We start from the raw sequence: 21057 nt of genomic DNA on the forward strand, positions 1-21057 counted from the left end.
AGTGCTAATTGAACTTGTCAATCATGCCCCCCCCTCAAGTACTTAATGCACTGTTGTTATGCTACATTCCTGTACTACATACTGCACAGCTCTGTTGTGTGTTGCTGTTGTTTTTTTTTTTTAACTACATTCTTCTTTATTTTGTCTTAATATGCATTTAGTTGTTATTGTATTTCAGCATTAATGCTTTTCTTTCTTGTTCCTGGCACTAATACACCAAAACAAGTTCCTTATAAGTGTAACAATTAACTTGCAATAAATGCTTTTCTGATTTATGTTTATTGGAGCGCACAGTTTCCGCTGCACAAACATGACCTCCACTAAATAGTCATCATTCACATTACTTTACAAACTGCTTCAACCCTCTAATATGTTAAAATGATTCAATATGACTAAGAACATTATAAAATATTATAAGTCACAGTTCAACAGCAACACAAACTATACACCCTCCCTTACAGAATAAAAACTCCAACAACTGAACATGGGACTATATTAGGTTGCATTAGTTTTGAGTGTGTAGCCTACTTAGGGGGGGATCTATATTAATAAAACAGGATATGGAGATGAATCATCTCTCAATTCTCAGACAAAAAGGGCCCACCTTTAACAAAAAAGACATTTACTGCAGTACTATTTGATTGCATACTGGAATAAATACATCACATTCAATGACACACAACTGATGATCACTCTCTCACACAGGCTCACAACCCTAGAAGAAAAAAAACAGCTGTCCTCTATTATTACACCCCTGCCCGTACAGATATGAGCTCAGCTCGTCCATTCATACATATTTTCTATTCCACAGGTTGGGGGTGTAAATACTTGTGTGTGGCGTTTGTCTGACGTGACACTCCCCCCTAGTCGATGGGAGGCCGACGTCACCCTGCCAGCGAGCGGAGGAGTGGATGGCCTCTGTAATAAAAATACATTAAGAGAATTGAGGAAAAGCAGAAGATTGGCCGGGGGGAGACAAGCAACAACACGGCGCTCCCAGCTTCCTCTCGTAGCCCCGCTGCTGAGCCGTGGACGCGGACGCCTGCTATAAGACACGCCGCCGGGCCACGTTTTCGCCGCGGTGTCGACAGCTTGTTATGTGTGGCTTTCTTGGTTTTTTGAGCAGACTGGGAGAGATAACTGTACTGTATCCCAGCCTAGCGGATTGGAGTGAAAGTCCGCCATATTCTGCCTTACCACGCCCGGGACTGGAGCCATTGGAAAATAAACGGACAGCTTAATGCGTTTTCCCCCGCTGCCCCTCGCCCACGACGGTAACTCGATCAGACGGGATTTCGCAGATTGAGAAAAACAATAACATTGAGGACTTTGAAGAAGAGGAAGAGGTGAGAATGAGCAGCAGAAGAAGAGGGCGACCGGGCATGGATGGCAACGCTTAACGAGATCACACGGAGCAGTACGGAGGATGTGTCTTAAAAGGATCTGTTGATCATATTGAGAAGGGAAAAGCAGATTACACCAATTAAGATCGCACAGATATTCAGCTCAAACTGCTTCGGACACTTTATTTTGAAGCTGTCGAGACTGGGCCCCCACAAAACGAAGCCAAACTGGGGGAGGAGGAGGGGGGGTGGGGGGGTTAAGCAATTTCTCCAAACATCTAATTTTCCTTTCCACCACAATCTGTGCGCTGTTCAGGCTCATTATAAGGGCGTCCACGAGTTATTTCACCACAAGTAGGCCTGTATGAGGACGTTATTTGGCACTCACAGGCCTCCGTGTTGTGTGTTTTTATACCCCTGTCGTATCTGATATCTGGATGAATCAGTAAGAGGGGTGGAAAAGTGCGTGTGTTGTTTAAAAAAAAAAAGAAAACAGCAGGAGAGGATGACCCTGGAGTCCATAATGGCGTGTTGCCTCAGCGAGGAGGCGAAAGAAGCCAGGCGGATCAACGACGAGATCGAGAGGCAGCTCCGCCGGGATAAGAGAGACGCACGCCGGGAACTGAAACTGTTGCTTCTCGGTAAGGCTCGGCAAAACACAGGGGAGGAGAGGAGGGGAGGGGAGGGGGAGAAGGAGAAGGGGTGAGCCAAGCAAAGCCCAAAATTCCTGTCAGCTGCAAAAAAAATGCCTTTGTCAGAGAGGGAGGGAGGGAGTGAGAGGTGTGGGGTGGGGTTGATGGAGGGGAGTGGTGGTGGTAATGGTACTAATGGAGGTTGAGTAAAGTTTTTTGGGAGTGGGTTGTTTTTGAAGTGTATCCTCTCCGTGCTGTGTGTGTGTGTGAGTCCAGTGCACAGATTGGCAGCAGAGGGAGGAGATGCAGCCCAGTCAGGCCTGTGTGTGTGTATGTGTGTGTGTGTGTGTGTGTGTGTGTGTGTGGCTCCCAGTGTTAAGGGGAAAAAAAAACCTAACCACCTGATTTGAATAACTGCGACCGGCTAGTGTGGAGGAAACAAATAATGCCAGTCCCTTATATGGGCCTTTACTCTTAACTTCTTACCTCCCCATGCTTTCACTGCCCCTGAAGTTAACCTGTGCAGCCTAGAGGGCCCGTCCATCCAGGTGGTGTGCTTGTGATTGTGTCAAGTATTGGCTGGGCCAAAGTCTAGCGTTTTATTGGGCACAATCAAGACAGTATTGCAGTTTAACACCTAACCCTGGTAATGATTATATCACAGGTGTCAGTCCATCCATATAGAACAAGGCGGGGGGACAGTGCTGTCTTACAGTAGCATTATGTGCAGTTGTCATTCACTGTCAAATCAGGTGAAATGCAGCATTAATGCAGTATGGAGAGACTGAATACAAGGTTGTTGTTTTTCATTCAGGTGTCATACAAGTGCAGCCTCATGATATTTAGCTACAGTAATAATGTTGATGCCTGTGCATTTCCACACTATGGGGGGTGGGGGTAAATCTTGTTGAGAAGTAGGCCTAGGTATTACGGTACTCATACTGGAGAAATATGAGGAAAACAACTCATCTACTCACCATCCCTTTTTTTAAAATTAGATTTTCAACGAAAAGCCCATTAGATGCGATGACCGTTGTGGTGGAGAGTGGTGCCAGAAACCTCTCCCCCTGATCCAGTGCTCTCTCTTCAGTCACTTTGTTGGGAAATGTACAGATTAGAAGGTGTAGAGCAGGCTGGAAACTTTTGATCCACAGAGCCTGATTTTGCCTCAGGAGGGATGTGGAGGATGGGCCGAGTGAAGAGTTTCCCCTTTGCCCTCCTGTCACCACAGAATGTTGAAATTAATCACCCCTAACAGGATTTGAAGGCGCTGACTGCCACCTCCTTTGTTAAATGTGGACAAATAATTGTGTTGTTATTGCCCCTTAATCTCCTCTAATACCCTACAACTCGCTCAGTATGCAAACACATGAGCAGCCAAACTAAAAAGAGATGATGTGTGAGATTGATGACACAACTATTTCTCATTAGACAGTTTAGTATACGTATATTCACTGTTTGGTCACTGTTCTTGTGTGATACAGATAAGTTGACAGCCCAAACCAAATAATTCATGATTATGATTCACACTGACTCAACAATTATTTATCTCTCTCTCTTTTTTTTTCAGTATGAGCTGTTATATTTCAGAGTGGTTTTACAGCACCCATCTAATGACAGAATGTATCCACTTAACGTCTTCATATGGAGCTGTAGGCAAGCTACATCAAACTCCATTAAGTTGCAAAGTGAAAAGTTTCCTGTGATGGTTAACCACAGATGTGATTTTTTTTTTAATGGTAACATTTTATATATGAAAGGCAGCGTAATTTGCAGAGTATATTGTTCAGCATTCATGACTCTAGGGGTATAGATTGTTATCTGCTGTGTGATGTTGGCCTGAGGCGTTTCAGGAGTGATTTAATGATGGTGACTAGAGCATAAATAGTAAATGTGATAGGTATATTGTCAAGGCTAAACCAGGACAGTGGACCTAACTGACCCCTGCAGGCAGAAGATATGCTCAGACATACTATACACAGCAACATCTACATATCTGAGCTCCTAAAATAACTATGGCTTAATTCACCATTTTGTCATTGCAATGAATGAATCATCTCATACTTGGGGCTCTGCATTCACAGGGAAATGATGTGGTGCTTGTTTGTGTGTGTATATTACACATCGGCAGCACCACTCCCACTACCAGTGGCTGACTTAACTGTGTGTGTGTGTGTGTACGTCTACTCTCTATGGCTCCATTAACCCATATGCAGTATCAGTGTATTGTGGGTTTTAAAACCCACTAATTGCTTTGTGTCTCAGGGGACTCAAGTATAAAACTCCAATCTCAAACTCCCAAGTTTATACGTTTTTCAGTTCATCTTTTTCAGTTCATCTTTTTCATGTCGACTGCTCAGTGTTTCTCAAATTATCTTCTTCTTATAATCTTTAATTGTTGAGGGTCCACAAGGATTGTGTCTGTTGAAAGACAAACAACAAAATAAATAAGCAAGTTTAGAGATCATAAGTGTGTAATCGATTCTCTTTGCTCATTTAATATCCATTAAGGATCTGTAATGAAAGACATGAAGGCTCTGTAATGAAAGAGATGTAATGATATTAACTATCTACTGTAACTTCGACAGATGAACAAAGATTAACACTTCACAAGCGGCAAAATGGAAGACTAGACGACGGGGGCAGAGGGAGGGTGGAGGGGGAGTTGGTAGTGTTGTACTTTTAAAAGCTGTCCGGCACACATACATTTAATGCTAGTGAATAAAAATGATAATACTAACAATAATGGATGCTAAAGGAGTCACCAAGATGGGTGACTCAGGAAAAGTTACAATTGATGTTTGACACAGCATAAGAGCAACGAGGCACAGGGCAGCTCAGCAAGAGCCAACTGAAATTGATCCTCTTCAGGAATATGTGAACATAAACGCATTCATTCTGTCATCATCATCCATTAGAACAGCTTGTACCTCACTGCTCAGTAAGAAAACAGCTGCATCATCATCATCATCAACAACTTCAGCAATGGATGTTATTTAGCATCTTAGTTGAATCAAAAAATGTAATAACAAACTGTTTTACTAATGACTCCTCAGTGAATCTTCTGTTAACCAGACCACCAGGGTTTTATATTCACACTGCAGCCAAACACAGGTGTAGCTAATGACACTGTTAATTGCTGCCGTGCAATGCAAAAGAGAGCGCTCGTTAACTTTATTAGTCCCACCTGTGGCTTTTCCTTCTAAAGATAAAATCATCCCCTGCCCTGATACTGCAATTGTTTTGATACTTGGTGAACTGGATTCCTTCACTAATCTACTTTTTTTTTTGTTGCCCTCTTGGCTTTTTTATTTCCAGTTTGTTTCTTCTTTTTTTTTTTGATAGAGTCATAAGAAATATTTTGTCATGTTTGTTGTCATGACTGGAGGACATTTAAAACTGCATTTATGTTTTCAAAAGTTTACATTAACCCAACAATCTATTCAAAGTGAACCTCACCGGTTCTGCCTATCAGCATTTACCATAAGCTCAGTCATACCTCAGCTGTTGTTGGTTTCAGCTGTTGAAAAGTGAGGTTTGGTTGTCTTTGTCACATGTGGCAACACATTTTTGTAGGATTTGGATTGTTAATGGGTTAAAAGACACAAAATTAATCTGTCACCTTGGTGACTGAAAAATGTTGATGTGAAGTTTGACCCTTGTAGGATACAGTAAAATTGAGAGCAATATCTAAATTGCATATATGTTTTTTTCTTTTCTATGTCTACAGGCTCACACCTGACTTCTGTCTTTTTTTTTAGCACTGAGGTCTCACACATCTGTTGGGTTAAACATGAATAATTATCAGACTTGTTCCCATCTGCTAAATTAATTTAAAATTGTTCAATTACAAAAGTGGCACAGGCCAGCTCCAAATTCTCAAGAGGCGATTGGACCTAGTTAATCACGTCTGTCCCCCTTTGCATACACAGAAAATAGATAAGTGGGTTGAAAGTGAATCATATTCAAAAGTTAAGAGCTGCTAGAACAACTCAGATTATGTTAATACCTCTAAAGTTTAACCTGTGTCCAAAGTTTGAACAGCAGAATTCGTTTCATCATCGCAACATGTTTAATCTGCATGTTTGACTACATTTTTTCATTCGTCAGAAAAGAATTGCAAAAGTGTTGATCTACCCAGTTGGTGCCGGCTGCTTTTATCAGACACATGAAAACTGTGGGAACTTTGTCAAGGTTACAACTGGACAAAGTTCACAGCAAGCTTTGAACAAACACGTGGTTGTAATTGTTAGAGTTAACACTGAGGATGTGATACGGTTCATGCCTGAATGCAGTGAGATGTGTCAAGTGTGCAGCAGTACAATGTGTGTAATTAGGGAGAAAATCCTACATAAATGATTTTTCCACTCACATTATGTCACATCACAACTACATGTAAATATTCACAGTGGTGAACATCAACCTTTTGTCTCCAAAGGTACATAGCTACACAGCAGTGTTTTTATTGACTTCACCACTCTGCCTTCTTTTTTATCTGAAATGTGTGCAGGTGCTGTTGTCTAAAGGCTGCCTGCCATTAACACTGAATAGATCTGACAGCGGCAGGACAGACTTAGTTTGTGAAAGTGAAAAACAAAACCAACTCCACAGATAATTCAGCAGCTTTTAGTCCATATATTTTTCATTTGAGACTGTTTATTGTGTTAATCCCCAGTCTGTGCTACATGCAGATCTGTACCTGAACTTGTTTATTGTAGAATTACTCAGTCAACGCTCAGTTAAGTTCAGTCAAGTGCTTTGACTGAACTTTGGCATCTGGCTTTCTTTATTTGATCACATAATTAAAACTCAAAATCATGTTTAAATGTTTTTTTTATATACTAAAGGGATTCCATAACAGTCCTATAGTTCTTCATTTAAATACATTTAATCAGAACCAAGCAGTATTTGGAAATGGGTACTAAGTTACTGTGTGGTACTGTGTTAACTCACTCTTGCAGTGCTTCAAGCATCATATCGGCATTTTTTTGCATCCTTTATTCCATGTGATTTGAAAAATGAGATGTAGGCGACTGTGCATAGCTGACACTAATGGTGTGGTGCATTCATTGACTGTGGAAACAAACGACTTCCATGACTTGTCTGATGGCCAGTAAACACCAGCCTTTTTTAAACGGTGACATCTACAAATTCAATTGTACCATGACATGTAGGCTACTTATTTTTTTTAATCTTATTTGCGTTTGTGAAAACAGGAATATTTGGCAGCCCACGGTCAAGTGTCAAATATCCAGACTATCACATGAGTTAAGAGAAAACACGTCACTCAGACACGGAGCAGCGTGTCGTCTGAGGCTGGCCTTCAATAGAGGAAGCTGCTCATGTCATCTGTAACATTGAGCAAGTCACACCAACCTAAACACGGGTTAATCCAGGGTCACTGCATGGGTCTGATAAATGACTCAGCAACCTCTAATGGCCAGCACACACTCATACCTAGTACACCCACAGTCTCACTGTGTACTCCAGTGTCTTTTGGAAAATTAATCCATTAAGATCCCTAGTTGTGGTCAAGTGTTCCTGATTTATTTTAGAGAAATTTCTGTATTTCTCGTTTGAGCCAGTCACATTTTCTTGAATGGGTGGATCGCCAGAGGAAACCATTTACTCCACACACTCAACGTACAAAAGTAGACTCGTTGCTTCTATTTACAGCAAAATTTTTGTCTTCTTTTTTTTTTTACATTATCAAATTCCCTGCCTTTGACTGAGTAGGCAACAGATAACTTCAGAGGCTCACTCGCTCCTGTTTTCTGTGTTTGAACAGTCATGAAAGGATCAGCAGCCCAGACCCTTTGTGCCTGTACAAATACCAAAACCTACTGGCACAGTTGAGTTGAGAAAAATAGAATGTGTCTATTTATAGGATGGATGCTGCAAGGTATTAACTCTTGTGCAACACTATTTGTGGCCTGCAACAACTACTACCTGTCATTCAGGTTAATGTAACGGCTAATCATAGGAGGACAGAGTGTGTGTATGCATGTTAGTTTGTGTGTGTTGGTGCAGAAAGTGAATATTTCAAAGAAGTGTACTGGTGTTTGAATAGCATATGACTAGCACTAAAAATCAAACATAAGAGGAGAACCACTCCCATCTTTGGGTTTGTACACCTTTCTTTTAAAGACTAAGAATATTCTGATGCCTCTGTTTACAGTACATGTTAGTGTTTCCTCATTGCATCTTGGTCTTTAACAAAATAAAAGTGTCTTTAAGGGTTTGGCTAAGGAGCACTTTAAGGGTAATTGTGCTTACTCTACTTTTGTCATTATTATCTCCCCTGCTTATTTCAGGCTTCTACATTGGCAATGCTACAATAGAAAAGCTGTTTCCTCATAGGTTATAGTATTTCAGCACCAGTTTAGTCTGTGGCTTGGTTTTTGTAGAGTGCCCAGTCTGTGTTATGGACCCACAGAAGAGGAGAGGCCAATTTGGCTAGAAACAGAGTTTATTTTACGCGGTGCAAGAGAGTGTTGCACATCCAGACTCTTATAACAGACACTTACACTGGAATGCAGCACATGTCTCCTGGGCACTGACATGCAAAACGCACAGATACACTCCTTCCTGCCAGACTTATTCAGGAGTTAGCAGTGAGGTGAAGTCGGACCGTTCAGTCGGTGTGCCAAGATTCTCAGTGAACCAAGGAGAAACTACACCCCGAGCTCTTCACACCCAAATAGTTCCTGTCACCACTGAGCGGAGAGAGATGTTGCTCTTGGTCTGTCACCAGACCAAGCAAACAGACTGAGAGGAAAGTAGCCAGCACATATTATTATGTGTGTGTCTGACTGAGTGCATGAGTGAGTGAGTGTATATACTGTCTGTGTTCTTGTGGGTATGCACCGTACATCTGTGTGTATATGGTGTTGTAAAAAGCCGTGATTCAGCTTCATCTAGAAACCTCACATTTTAAATGTTTTTTCTTTCTTTCTTTCTTTTTTTTTTTTTTTTTAAATCTGCATTGTCACCCTAACCCTAAGTTGAAAGATGCAATAATCTGTTTTGTAGATGAACAGTGGATCAATCACTAATGTGAAAAGGGTTGTGTATAAAGTTAACCCCACAGAGAATTGACACACAACGCTGCAGATTCCTTCAGCTCTATGGAGACTTTTACCTCTTCTAACGTCATTGTTTTGGTTTTCTGGCCCCTATCCTCTTATGCCCTCAACTTAAGTAACTTTGTAACGGGACTCTATATATTCATGAACATACAAAATGTAAATATGCCAGATTTAGCTCTAAAGCTAATCTAGCTGCTCAACTCTGATTAACCACTCTCTTTTTATTGTGAACCTTATAGTGTCCAGTTCTTTTTTGTCACATAAAGTTCAAGGAAAGTCATGAATTACAAAACGTCCATTTATAGAGCATGGCTGCTGACATAGGGGATTAAATATGTTGTCTGGTTAAATGAAACCGTGCACAAACCCGCAAAACAAATAACGCTTGTTCATTTGTCCCGTTTGCACCGTCTTCTTTCTCAGGAACTGGGGAGAGCGGGAAGAGCACATTCATCAAACAGATGAGGATTATCCACGGTGCCGGTTACTCTGACGAGGATAAAAGGGGTTTCACCAAACTCGTCTACCAGAACATCTTCACAGCCATGCAGGCCATGATCCGAGCCATGGAGACGCTCAAGATCCCCTACAAATATGAGCACAATAAGGTAACCTTTTTCAAATTCCTCAACTGAAGTGCCGACTGTTTTGAAGGGTGACAAATAATTTGAGAAAAAACGAGAGAGAGACACTGCAAAGTGGCCACAGCGAGCTTGTATATTTTTAGAGCGCTGTCTATCTTATTCGGAACAGCCATCCATAATCGTTTCCTGTCCTTTTTGGCACTTCCTGTGTCCTTAAAGCGCACCAGCACTCCAACACGCCCAGTGTGTATTTGTGTTTGCATGTGTGTTTCCACGCACACAAATCCATGCGTGTGCATACACATGCAAATGGGCAAGAGAGACCTGCCCTACTACGCTCACTCACATTCACCCTCACTTTTTGTAACCATTACTTCACCGTGGCCTTTCCCCCCCTTTTTTTTCCTTTTTCATTTACACAAGGTACCCTTGTAGTCATAGCTTTGGGAGTTGTCACACTGACCTCTTCCTCACAGTTTGTTCCCTGTGAGAGTGACAAATGAAAGTAAGTGATACATAGGACTGTATCACCTCAGCAGGGCTCTCTATAAATCAGACCATTTCAGGTGACGCTGCTTCAACTCCTCCCTGCCTGGCCACACTCCAGTCACAAGATTTTTCTTTTGCTGAAAAGTTATGGGGGAAAAAGAGTTGATAAGTTATTTAGTAGATTTTAATGTCATATCTTGAATTCTGAATCGGAGTCTTTGGGTGTTAAAGCTATGGTCGACGTTGTGAAAGACGATGAGAAAGATTTGAAAAAAGCCCCCCCCCCCCACGATGTCGGATTCACAAGTCACAACTTCCACAATAAAAACGAAAGATTACCTGTCCAACAGAAATTCTGCTGCATCAGCATCGCTTTTCAGGCCCATATCTTGGCGGAGCTTTCTCCATCGGTCAAACGATGACCCTTTCATGACCTTTTCATGTTTGTTTTCTCCTCTTCGTCTCTGCCTTTTCAGTGGCAGACTTGCGCTTTGTTTCGGCCTTTGCTGGTGAGGCAAGCAGAGGCCGATGAATTCATGCATTCAACGTATGTCTATGGCTGAGGGCCTCAGGGCCTTAATACAAACAAATGCGTAAGGGGGCCTCAGGACGAGGGCGAGATTACTGGCACACCATGAATCGTAGGATAGGGTGGGCTGCAAAGGATGCTCAAGGAAGGTTCGAACAGGATCCTGTTTGAACTTTCATTAACAAGGGAAAGGAGGCTGGACTGGAGGATGCGGTGGCTGATGGGACACACGTTTGCATAAACTGTGATGTTAAATGATGTGGCAGTGGCACTATAACTTGGTTACGTGCTCCTTGAATCTTCGCTGTTGTGGCAGACCGTTTTCCATGCTTGCGTTCACTTCCCGTCCAATGAGGGCATGCTGATAAAGAATGAAACAGAAATATGCTGTCTCAGCTCAGTTTCACTGTTTTTTAACCACTTTAAAACCAAAGAGAAAGCCAATACACCCCTTTAACACACTGAGTGAAAACAATGTTGCTGCTGTCCATTGAAGTTATAGTCAGATTTTTTGCTATCCCTGTATGTCACCACACTAATTCCAGTTTACCACCAGCTCTGTCACACTTCTGCACTGCACTTCTATCTGGAAATAGGCTGTGTTGGCCAAGGTTTTGGACAGAGATCAGTACTCAGTAAAGAAGTACTGGAATACTAATACTGTACTATCTTATTCAAATACAGAAGTACAGAGAAACAACAAAATGATCTGTTATGACTATGAGTTATTTGTAAGTTGTGTGCACAGTGAAAGCAAACAGCAGAACCACTGCTACTACTTTGTTCCCAACATCCCTTTGCTCTCATATACATAAGCCTGAAATGGGAAGTATTTGTCTTTTTAACAAATGAGTCAAAGTGAAGTGAAAGTGAAACCTGCCGAAAAACGTCTCTCTGGACATTTATAGTAAATACAACTATCACAAGCTCGTAGGCTTCTAATGTCCACTGTTAAGATATGTCACTATCACAATTTCATACACGTTTTTATATTATCTCTTAATTCTTCTATTGCATCCCACTTTTACAGTTCTGTCACTCTCAACCCCACTGTTGTGAATAAGATTACATTTTTTTCCTGTAAAATCTCTTGTCTCCAGCCGTCAGCCCTCACATCCTGTCCAAATGCTGAACCTGCTGGGATGCATTTGTTATCTAATGCATTTAAAAGTCACAATTGGTCATTGAACAACATCTCCCAGCCATTTTTTTTTAGGCGTGCAAAGATGTTTTCTCAATTTGCCAGTTTGTGTATTTGCATTGCATTCTGTCAAGCTGCAGTTTGCAGTTTGCTGAGCTTTCAGGGCCACCGTAGTATAATTATGTCCAAACCTCTCATTCCAGCACAGGTCATGTGCAGTCACTACATGGTCTGCTCTGAAAATAGGAACAATATTTTGTCATTTGTGGGTTGTGTTAAAAGACTGAGTGGTTAAGTGACCTGAGTTTGTTTTTTTAGTCACAGTGTCATAGCTATGGTTTGTGTAGTTCAAGCAGTGTCCTTTTAATGAAAGGCTGACGGGAAAGAGTTGGATAGTCATTCTGTAGATAATGGCTGTTGTTTGTGTGGTAAACCTTCATGCTGTTATCATAGCCTGTCACAGTTCCACACTGAATATCTTGCAGTTGCTGCTATAACTATGCAATAGGGTTAGGGTTAGAACTGGGGTTCAGGGTTCAGGGTTAAAACTGAATTTATGTGTATGTGTGTGTCCAATTTCAAGTTGAAAGTACTGAACAAAAGCCATTTGGCTGAGCTGTAGACCTAACATGGCCGAGTGTGAGAACCCTAAAGATGAAATCGTGTCTGAGAAGTATGTACTAAGTATTTATCCTAATCATGAAAAATGTCAGTGCGGTATGTGAAACTGTGTCAACATCCCGGCATACAGAACATTCTCTTGTGGTGGGACACAGGAGAGTTTTAATGGGAATCTGGAGCGGCAAAACTTTCCCCTTTTAATAGGCCCAGTGGGAGCTGAGCTTCAGATATTAGGTCCATGCTGAGCCTGAGGGTGCAAAAGAAATTTCTGGATGTGGAGAGAAAGTTAACCAGTGGCAATTAGGCCTGCACCACCTGTATTTTGATAGTGTTTTACATCTTATCTTTGTGGATTATGAAAAATGCTTGATGAGGTTTTGATAAATCAAGTTTTCATCTGTGTTTGGTGCAGCTCAGTGAATTTGTGAGTCTCAGAAAGTTACAACACTTTTTCTCCTTGTTTTTTTTTTCTTCTCCTTCCAGGGCAACGCCAACATTGTGAGAGAGATCGACGTAGAAAAAGTCTCCATGTTGGAGAATCCTTACGTAGATGCAATCAAGAGCTTATGGAATGACCCGGGCATCCAGGAGAGTTATGACCGAAGAAGGGAATACCAGCTCTCGGACTCCACTAAATAGTGAGTAGAATGGAAAAACGACACATGCCTCTATCTCTCGTTGAACTGAACCTGAAGGTACCACAAGGCACCGCTTGAAAACGCAACCACAGTTATAATGGACATCATTTCATCCCCATAGTTACCTGAACGCGTTGGACCGGATCGCCGAACCAGCCTATCTTCCCACCCAGCAGGACGTGCTGAGGGTCCGAGTCCCAACCACGGGCATCATCGAGTACCCATTTGACCTGCAGAGCGTCATATTCAGGTGAGATCACAGGTGGAAATTGATTTGTTGAGATACTGTCACCTACATTTATCTGATCGCTGCTGTGCTCTCTGCATTTAAATATTCATCCACAACGTGAGCCGAAGGAGAGATAAAATAAAATATGATGCTTGCAAGGGCAGTGGTAAATATTAAAATGAGGCATTGAGATTTACAATTAAAATGTTCTGCTTTTTACTCATGTTAGTATTTTTCTGATTCACACACAGAAAGTCCAGTTCACAGCTTCTCGTCATTCTAGCGCTGCACTGATGATGCAGTCCGATTCCTCTTTATGTTTCACAGCAGATTCCTCTTCTCTGTATACTGTGGTAGCGGCAGTAATACTCAGGGTCATAGTGGTAATAATATTCATCTTTTGGTCGACTGAATGACTTTACTGTGGTGTCCAAGGTGATTAATAGTTGACTTCCGTTTGGAAGTGCACACTGAAACTCGGGACCAGGAAGAGATGCAAACTAGATGCCCAAACATTTCCGGTGATTTGCGGTGACTGGTTTCTCTCTCTCCCCCGTTTGCTCCTGCCATGACAGGATGGTGGATGTCGGAGGTCAGAGGTCGGAGAGGAGGAAGTGGATCCACTGCTTTGAGAACGTCACCTCCATCATGTTCCTGGTCGCTCTCAGCGAGTACGACCAAGTTTTGGTGGAATCCGACAACGAGGTGATTGATGAATGCATTTGCACGAAATGTGATTAACTTCTTATGAAAAACAACGTGTGTGTGTGTGTACTCCTTATTTAAAACAATGGAAATCAGATCCCCCTCTTGCCTGGCAGTGCTCCACTTCTTGTTCCCTTGTAAAGCAGTTGTAAATGATCAGCCAGCTGCTTTGAATGTCGCCTCGAGCCACATCTCCTCCTTAAGAGGATATAGCATGTGTATCGGTTTGTTAGAGTGTATTAATGAGCAGGTGAGTGAGCAGGTCTGGTTTTGTGTCCATGTGTTTTTCCTCCTTCATTAATAAAAGAAGACCGACCAGCTGCACACGCGTATTTTACCACATAAGGTTTCTTTTTCTTTTTCTATTAGACACAGGATATCTGTGTTTCCCACTGCAGCACAATGATGTGTGGAGCTTGCTTTCAGAATGGTTGTTTTGTTCAATCAAACACTGAAATCAAGTGCGGAGGGAGAAATTAAACCCTCGAAGGCAACATGACCGCCCTTCTCTCTCGTCTTTACTGCTCTCCCTCTGGTGCGCTAAACCATTTATTAAAATCTGTACTTAATGAGTATGAAAGACTGTGGTTTAATTAAGTGATTAACTCTCTCTTCCTCTTTTCTCTCTTTCTTCACTTTTTCCCCTCCCTCTTCTCACACACACTGTCTCTCTCTCTCTCTTGGTGTAGAACCGGATGGAGGAGAGTAAAGCTCTGTTCAGGACAATAATCACATACCCCTGGTTCCAAAACTCCTCAGTCATTCTGTTCCTCAACAAGAAGGACCTGCTGGAGGAGAAGATCATGTACTCTCATCTGGTTGACTACTTCCCAGAGTATGACGGTGGGTATCGGCACCTAACACTTAAACCAAGCGCTAAAATATTATACGCTGTTGGTTTACGCACTAGCACATTTCCCTGGGAAGTTGCGAAGAGAATATCAATATTCACTTCATCGCCACCTGTTGTGAAAACGGTGTGCATTTTTCTTTTGAGTCCCTGTGCAAAGACCAAGACAATTTTTTATTTTCAAACAGATTCATCTAAAACATAAAGATCAAGCCAAATATCAGAATAGGTTAATGCCAAGTTTGTTTTTAAATTTGAAAACTAAAACCAGTGAATTCGGTTTAATGGCCGGTGTGTACGTCATTTATTGTAGCCGTGAAAGCAAATTTCTACTTTAATGTTACAATTATGATACATATTTGAGCAAATTAATGTTAATTACTTGCTTTCTATGTCTGACAGCAGATTTCTACTGTTTGACAGTTGAAAAACAATCAGCACCAGACAGTCAATCTCTTCAGAAGACAAAATGCACAAATATTTAAAATAGTACCGGTACATCAGAATAAATAATGATTGCATTCATTGAAATCATTTGTAAAGTAATTTAATTTCATGGACTGACAGATGAGTTTGCAAAACGGGCAGTGTTTTTGTAAGTCATTTATTTTAGCCATGCAAATGTCTACTTTAATACAACATCATGCTACATGTCATGCTGCTGCAAGGAAAAAAATGCCTATTATGTTACATCAGTAAATGCAGGCATCTTTTCTCTTAGGCATGGTTTAGTGATAGATGAGCATTATGATTGTTTACCATTGTCTGCTGAATACAGATGATTGTGCTGCTTAAGATGAAGCTAATGAAAACCACTCATGCTATTCTACCATTGGTGTATTGACAGGGTTTTATTTTCTCCTTTCCAGGTCCACAGAGGGACGCCCAAGCGGGGCGAGAGTTCATCCTCAAGATGTTTGTGGACCTGAATCCAGACAGTGATAAGATCATCTACTCTCACTTCACCTGTGCCACTGACACGGAGAACATCCGTTTTGTCTTCGCGGCCGTCAAAGACACCATCCTGCAGCTCAACCTAAAGGAATACAACCTCGTGTAGAGCCGAGCAGGGCTGCCGACCCATGGCCCTCGACACACACTGACTGACGCAATCTGTGAAAAGATAGATCATATACACACACGAAAAAAAAATCTGAGAGAGAAAAAAAAATCTAATGGTTACATAATACTAATTTATTTGCCATTTGTTGATCTCTTGGTCCCCAAGAGGTGAGCAAAGTAAATGTTCTCTTGCTATTTAAGGAGTTGATGAAATATAGGAAAGGTGGGGGAGGGGTCTGCTGTCATATGCACAGCAACGATCCTCAGTTTTAGGCTTTGTGCGTTGTGAAGGTTTTTTTTTTCTTTTGTTTTGATTTCTTTTTTGACAGAAAGAAAGGAACTACTATGTGCACTGGAGGTGTGGGGGGGCTTTTTTGTCTGCCAGTCTGATACAACAGAGCTGGAATAAATGCAATGTGCTCCCTCCCTCCTGTCTTTTTATAAATACACGAAAAATAATTTAATTCCTTTTTTTCTTTTTTTTTAAACCCTTCTCCTTACCTGTGGGTTCATTCTGACGAGTCGTCATGGGCGTTTACCTGTTTGCACGACAGGAAATGACGTAACAGATTTCTAATTAACAAGCTTCCTTCTCCCTTCAAAGGACTGATGGGCAAGAATCTTGATGAGTTGGCATAAACTGTGATTTTTTTTTTTTTTTTTTTAGAAATTATTTTACATTGATTTGATATCGATTGACGTCATTGTAATTATTATCATTATTACACTGCATTGACTTTGGTACCATCTGATGAGTAGGGCATGTGTGACTAATCAGAAGCACGTGGTCCCTCTCCGCCATCAACGTAGCCATGAGGTTCAGCAGTATGACAGGGATTGACTTTAAATATGCTTTCTAAGCTTTTGAGTGACGAGGTATAAGAGGGGGGCGAGGGGAGGGGAGGGGGGATGCACATGGATCTCGGCTGTGTCATGTCCTGATGAATCATGAAGGCAGCAGCCACTTTACACAGACTGAAGGGAGCCGAGGAGGTGATAATTTATGAGACAAGTGTTGTTAAACGATTTTGTTCCAATGTGCCACACAAACGCTTTTTATTATGGTAATACGTGTATTTATTGCCAACGCCAAAACAACTGGAGACTCCAGACTCCACTTAGTTTGCCATGAACGAAAAAGTGTTGAGGGCAGCTCGACTGAAGGCAGAGGGAGCAGACTTTACTGACGCTACTGACTGATTCATTCGTCGACCAACTGATTCGTGCAGTTTCTGGAATATTCAACATGGTAAAGGTATTCTTCCTCCTGGCCTCTCACACACTGTAGCTACAGGTATTTAAGGCTGCTTAGTTAAAGAGGAGGCAGCACGCTGAACTGCTCAAATCTGTCCAGTCACAACCTCACACATAGCTACAAGCCCCTCCCCTCCCTGCTCCCCTGTCTGTGACCTGCAGACTCTCTCCAGTCACATTTTTTTTTTAGCAGTGTCCTTATATTTGTCTAATCACAGCTCGGCTGTCTTGACTGTTGTAGTTCAGTAGCAGTGGAGAATACATTTGGCTGATTTCTATGTAAAAGGGCAGAGTGTTGATATTCAGTTTGTACCAAAGTAAGCCCTTCTCATTTCTGATTAGCCCATCTCATTTGCAATTTCTCATTCCCAAGTTACTTTGAGTTTGTTTTTTTTGTAACAGTTCCCTAGAACATAAGCCTGTAATTTACATTTATTGAGGCATAGTGCAATTATGAATGCTATAATCATTGTACATACATTTCTCTCTATATATATGGCAGCATCTTTGTTGGCTTTGTAATCATTACTTTTTTGGCAGATTGAATGTGCGGTATTGAAAATATGTATCTATGTAATTGTATTGTATGTCTAATGGATAATTCATTTTTTGGAAGAAAAAATATGTTATTTACATGTTTGTTTTTGTTTCATTTTTTTTAAGAAGAGAATGTAAATTTTGTGTTTTGCCAGTTTTATTTTTCAGCAAAGAAACATTGTTCAGCTTCAGAAACTGCATAACGAGGAATATTATGATCCAAACAAAGATCGATTGGTATGCCAGTACTTATAGTAGCCGTTTTGTTAAATTGACTTTTATATGAAAAACTGCAAACTGAATCCAATCTACAGGGCTAATTATAATAGTTTAGTTCTTAACTGGCTTCAGCAACAGAGCACTTGTCATATAGGTGTAATCACATGACTCATTGATTCTTTTACTTTTTATATTCAATTTTGTCACACAGCTGCTCAACACACTGTTTAACTTCCCCTACCCCGACATCAACCACCTTTTTGAAGGCAAGATGAGTTATTGAACAGGCGACAGGCAGGCCAAGTGCTGTTTTGGCTCAGATGTGTGTAAAAAAAAAAAAACTTATTAAGGAAGAGATGTAATCATCTGAATGTTTTTGCTAATAGATGGGAACGCCTTACACCCCTTCAAATGAACCTCCACCCTGATATAGGATCATAGAGTCTGTCAGGGGCTGTGACCAGTGTGCACAAACATGCAAAAAAAAAGAAGAAGAAAAGACTAATCCATTTGGCCTAATTATGATTACACACCAGGTGCTTTAAAAAAAATTAAAGAAAAAGTTACTTTTTTTATACTTAATTTCCATCTTGGTTGCCACCAGTTCATTAGAATGTACAGTATTATTTTAGATGTTATTTATGAAATGACAACATAGGAGAAAATACACAACAGTTCACATGTACATATTGCCTTATTGAATAAGCTGTGCCTCTGAAGTCCCAAGCAAGGCACCTGTGTTTTTAGCAGAAGTGAAGCTAGTGCAGCCAATAATGTCCCATTGTGCAGCTGGAGGATTGTTTGGTTTTGGCTTGGTGGTCTCTTGTTGTTATTCTGTGCTAGACGAAGCCCTGGGAACAGCTTTGAAGTGTAGCTCATGTAGCTAATATGACATGATTGCAGTACATTATAAGCACATCATGACAGAACTGTAATCAGAACACCCTTCCTACGTATTAATTACATCACATTGTCCCGTCAGATTCACGGCTCAAAATCCATGCCACACCACAGTGCGTTATAATGCATTGATCTGCCTAACTGATGGTTTAACAACAGTGCTCCTGTGCGAAATGACTGTGGAGAATGTGCTCGCAAAGTGTCACAATCTGGACTTAAAAAACTACCATCAGCCACCTGTGGACTGGTTTTTTTTTGTTTTGTTTTTTGCTTGCCGTATTTGGCCGAACTTTGGCATCTACCAGCCACTTTGGCAGACAAACAGCCCTCAATCCGAGCTCCTGTTGTTTTCAGATATTTCAGCTGGCTGGTCTACTTGCTGACCAGGATGGTTGACTTTGGCAGGCGACAACCACTTGAACAAGTTCATTTCCAGTCTAGTTCACAGTGTTCTTAGGGTGAATGAGGATGTTACAATAACCACTTATCAACAGCAGGGCCTAATAGCAAATCACTGGCGCAACATTTACTAGACGTTAAAACAGAGACTCCGCTTGTGTGCGAGATGTTTTGAAGCTGGACTAATAGTTTCAATGTATCAGTGTTGATGACCACTTGCTGTAGACTTGCAGTAATAAGAAACTCGTGTCCCTGCTGTTGTAAAGTGGCTATTTACACTGTCCCTCTTTCTTAAAGGGAAAATACTGCATCCAACCTACTGAGCAGAGACCGTCCATCCGTGTTTGTGAACTTCAAGTAAATCAAAGTCATCCAAGATCATTCAAAGTCTATTGTACTCCCAAAAAAAGACTTAATTGTATTTGGATGTCATCTGATAAACTTGAGCCACAAAGGCTTTGCGAGTAATCTGTTCACATCATTATTCTGAGAGAGCACATGTGAGTTATACTCGGGCTGGATTTCCCTTTAAGAGAGCACAGACTCCAGCGGGTGTTGACTTGCTGACACATTGTTAGAAAGCTCTGCTGCTCTTCAAATTTCATGCAGTATGTTCAACAGCAGTGCAGTGTTATATACATTATTTGAGAAACTGCAAAAAACGACTCCATAAACAGCTCCACTCATGTCTCGGACGCATGGTCTGAATGCTTTCAGCTCGCCTATACTGTCAGGTTTCTTTGCCTCCAGAACCTGATGGCATGACATTTAATGACTCATTTTGACATAGTGTTATTATGATGATCTACAATCATAATTGTGTGAAATGTTTCATGTATCCATAAAATCGCACTCCTTCAACATGTTTCTGAATGAAGCAACATGTTTTCTTTTTTTCAAAAGTATGTCGACTCCTGATCTTTATTTTCTGCAATTTGAGTACAGCCATGGTTTTCACAGTTTGGTTCATTTGATGTCTTGAAATCTTACTCTTAACTTGGCCCATGAAGCTCACAGGAGTGAGTGATCGATGAGGATAATGATCTGCCAGACGACCTAAGTCAAGTTGTATTTGTACAACAAACCTCAGTCCAGCACTGAGAAGTTCAAGTGAACACAGATGTGATTCCTCTGAAGTAGAATCATTACACTCAATATAATGAACTCCAGGCGTAGTACTCTGCAACATGTGGGGGAAGTTTCCCCTTAAAGGTTTCGTTTTATTTTCCCCTTCTACATGCATAAAAACTCCCTCAGAAACATAGTATTAAAAAAAAAAACGTTTTTCATGAACTTTGCCGACAGGGAGCCACCTTTGTTTACAACCTGGTTTAAGATGCCTTACCATAAATAAACTTCATCTGGACATGAGACAACTTTTCAATGTACAGTATAAATCACATTTCAGACACTGAGTTTATCTGCTTGATATTCCAAGTATAGTCTGAATGATCTCTTCAGGATCAACAGGGAAAAACAAGTTTTTTTTAAACCACATTCTCCATTTCTGAAGTATTTTTCCATAAGGATTTTATCCCATTGCACTGACATGGACGCAGCTGCCAACAGATCCCCACTGGTGACAAATTGAAAGTGTGAATAAACAAAAAGCCCAAAGATAATCTATTACAACCCAACGCTCAACAATTTTAATTCATTTATAGCTTTAACCTGTAAATGGCAGGAACTGGTTATAGTCAGGGCACGCTCTACATTTGATCCCAGTTACTTTGTATGTATTGTTGTGATCATTTCTGTGCCTTTCGTTTCTATCCATCTTTTCCTTAATACTTATATAAATTCAATAGCCTGCATCATGTCATCATTTCAAGTTACG

The 21057-nt window shown here is 41.0% G+C and overlaps 1 protein-coding gene across 1 annotated transcript; it reads left to right on the top strand.

Moving 5' to 3' along the window:
* Positions 1 to 1600: 1600 nt before the first annotated feature.
* LOC310992027 (guanine nucleotide-binding protein G(q) subunit alpha) lies at positions 1601 to 19380 on the top strand. The gene is made up of 7 exons (XM_083979989.1): positions 1601 to 1984; positions 9487 to 9671; positions 12911 to 13065; positions 13187 to 13315; positions 13870 to 13999; positions 14689 to 14842; positions 15719 to 19380. The coding sequence occupies exons 1-7, from the start codon at positions 1849 to 1851 to the stop codon at positions 15907 to 15909; spliced, it is 1080 nt and encodes a 359-aa protein (XP_083836115.1). The 5' UTR covers positions 1601 to 1848; the 3' UTR covers positions 15910 to 19380.
* Positions 19381 to 21057: the final 1677 nt, after the last annotated feature.

The sequence above is a fragment of the Trachurus trachurus genome, assembly GCF_905171665.1.
Source record: "Trachurus trachurus genome assembly, chromosome: 9".
Lineage (NCBI taxonomy): Eukaryota > Metazoa > Chordata > Actinopteri > Carangiformes > Carangidae > Trachurus > Trachurus trachurus.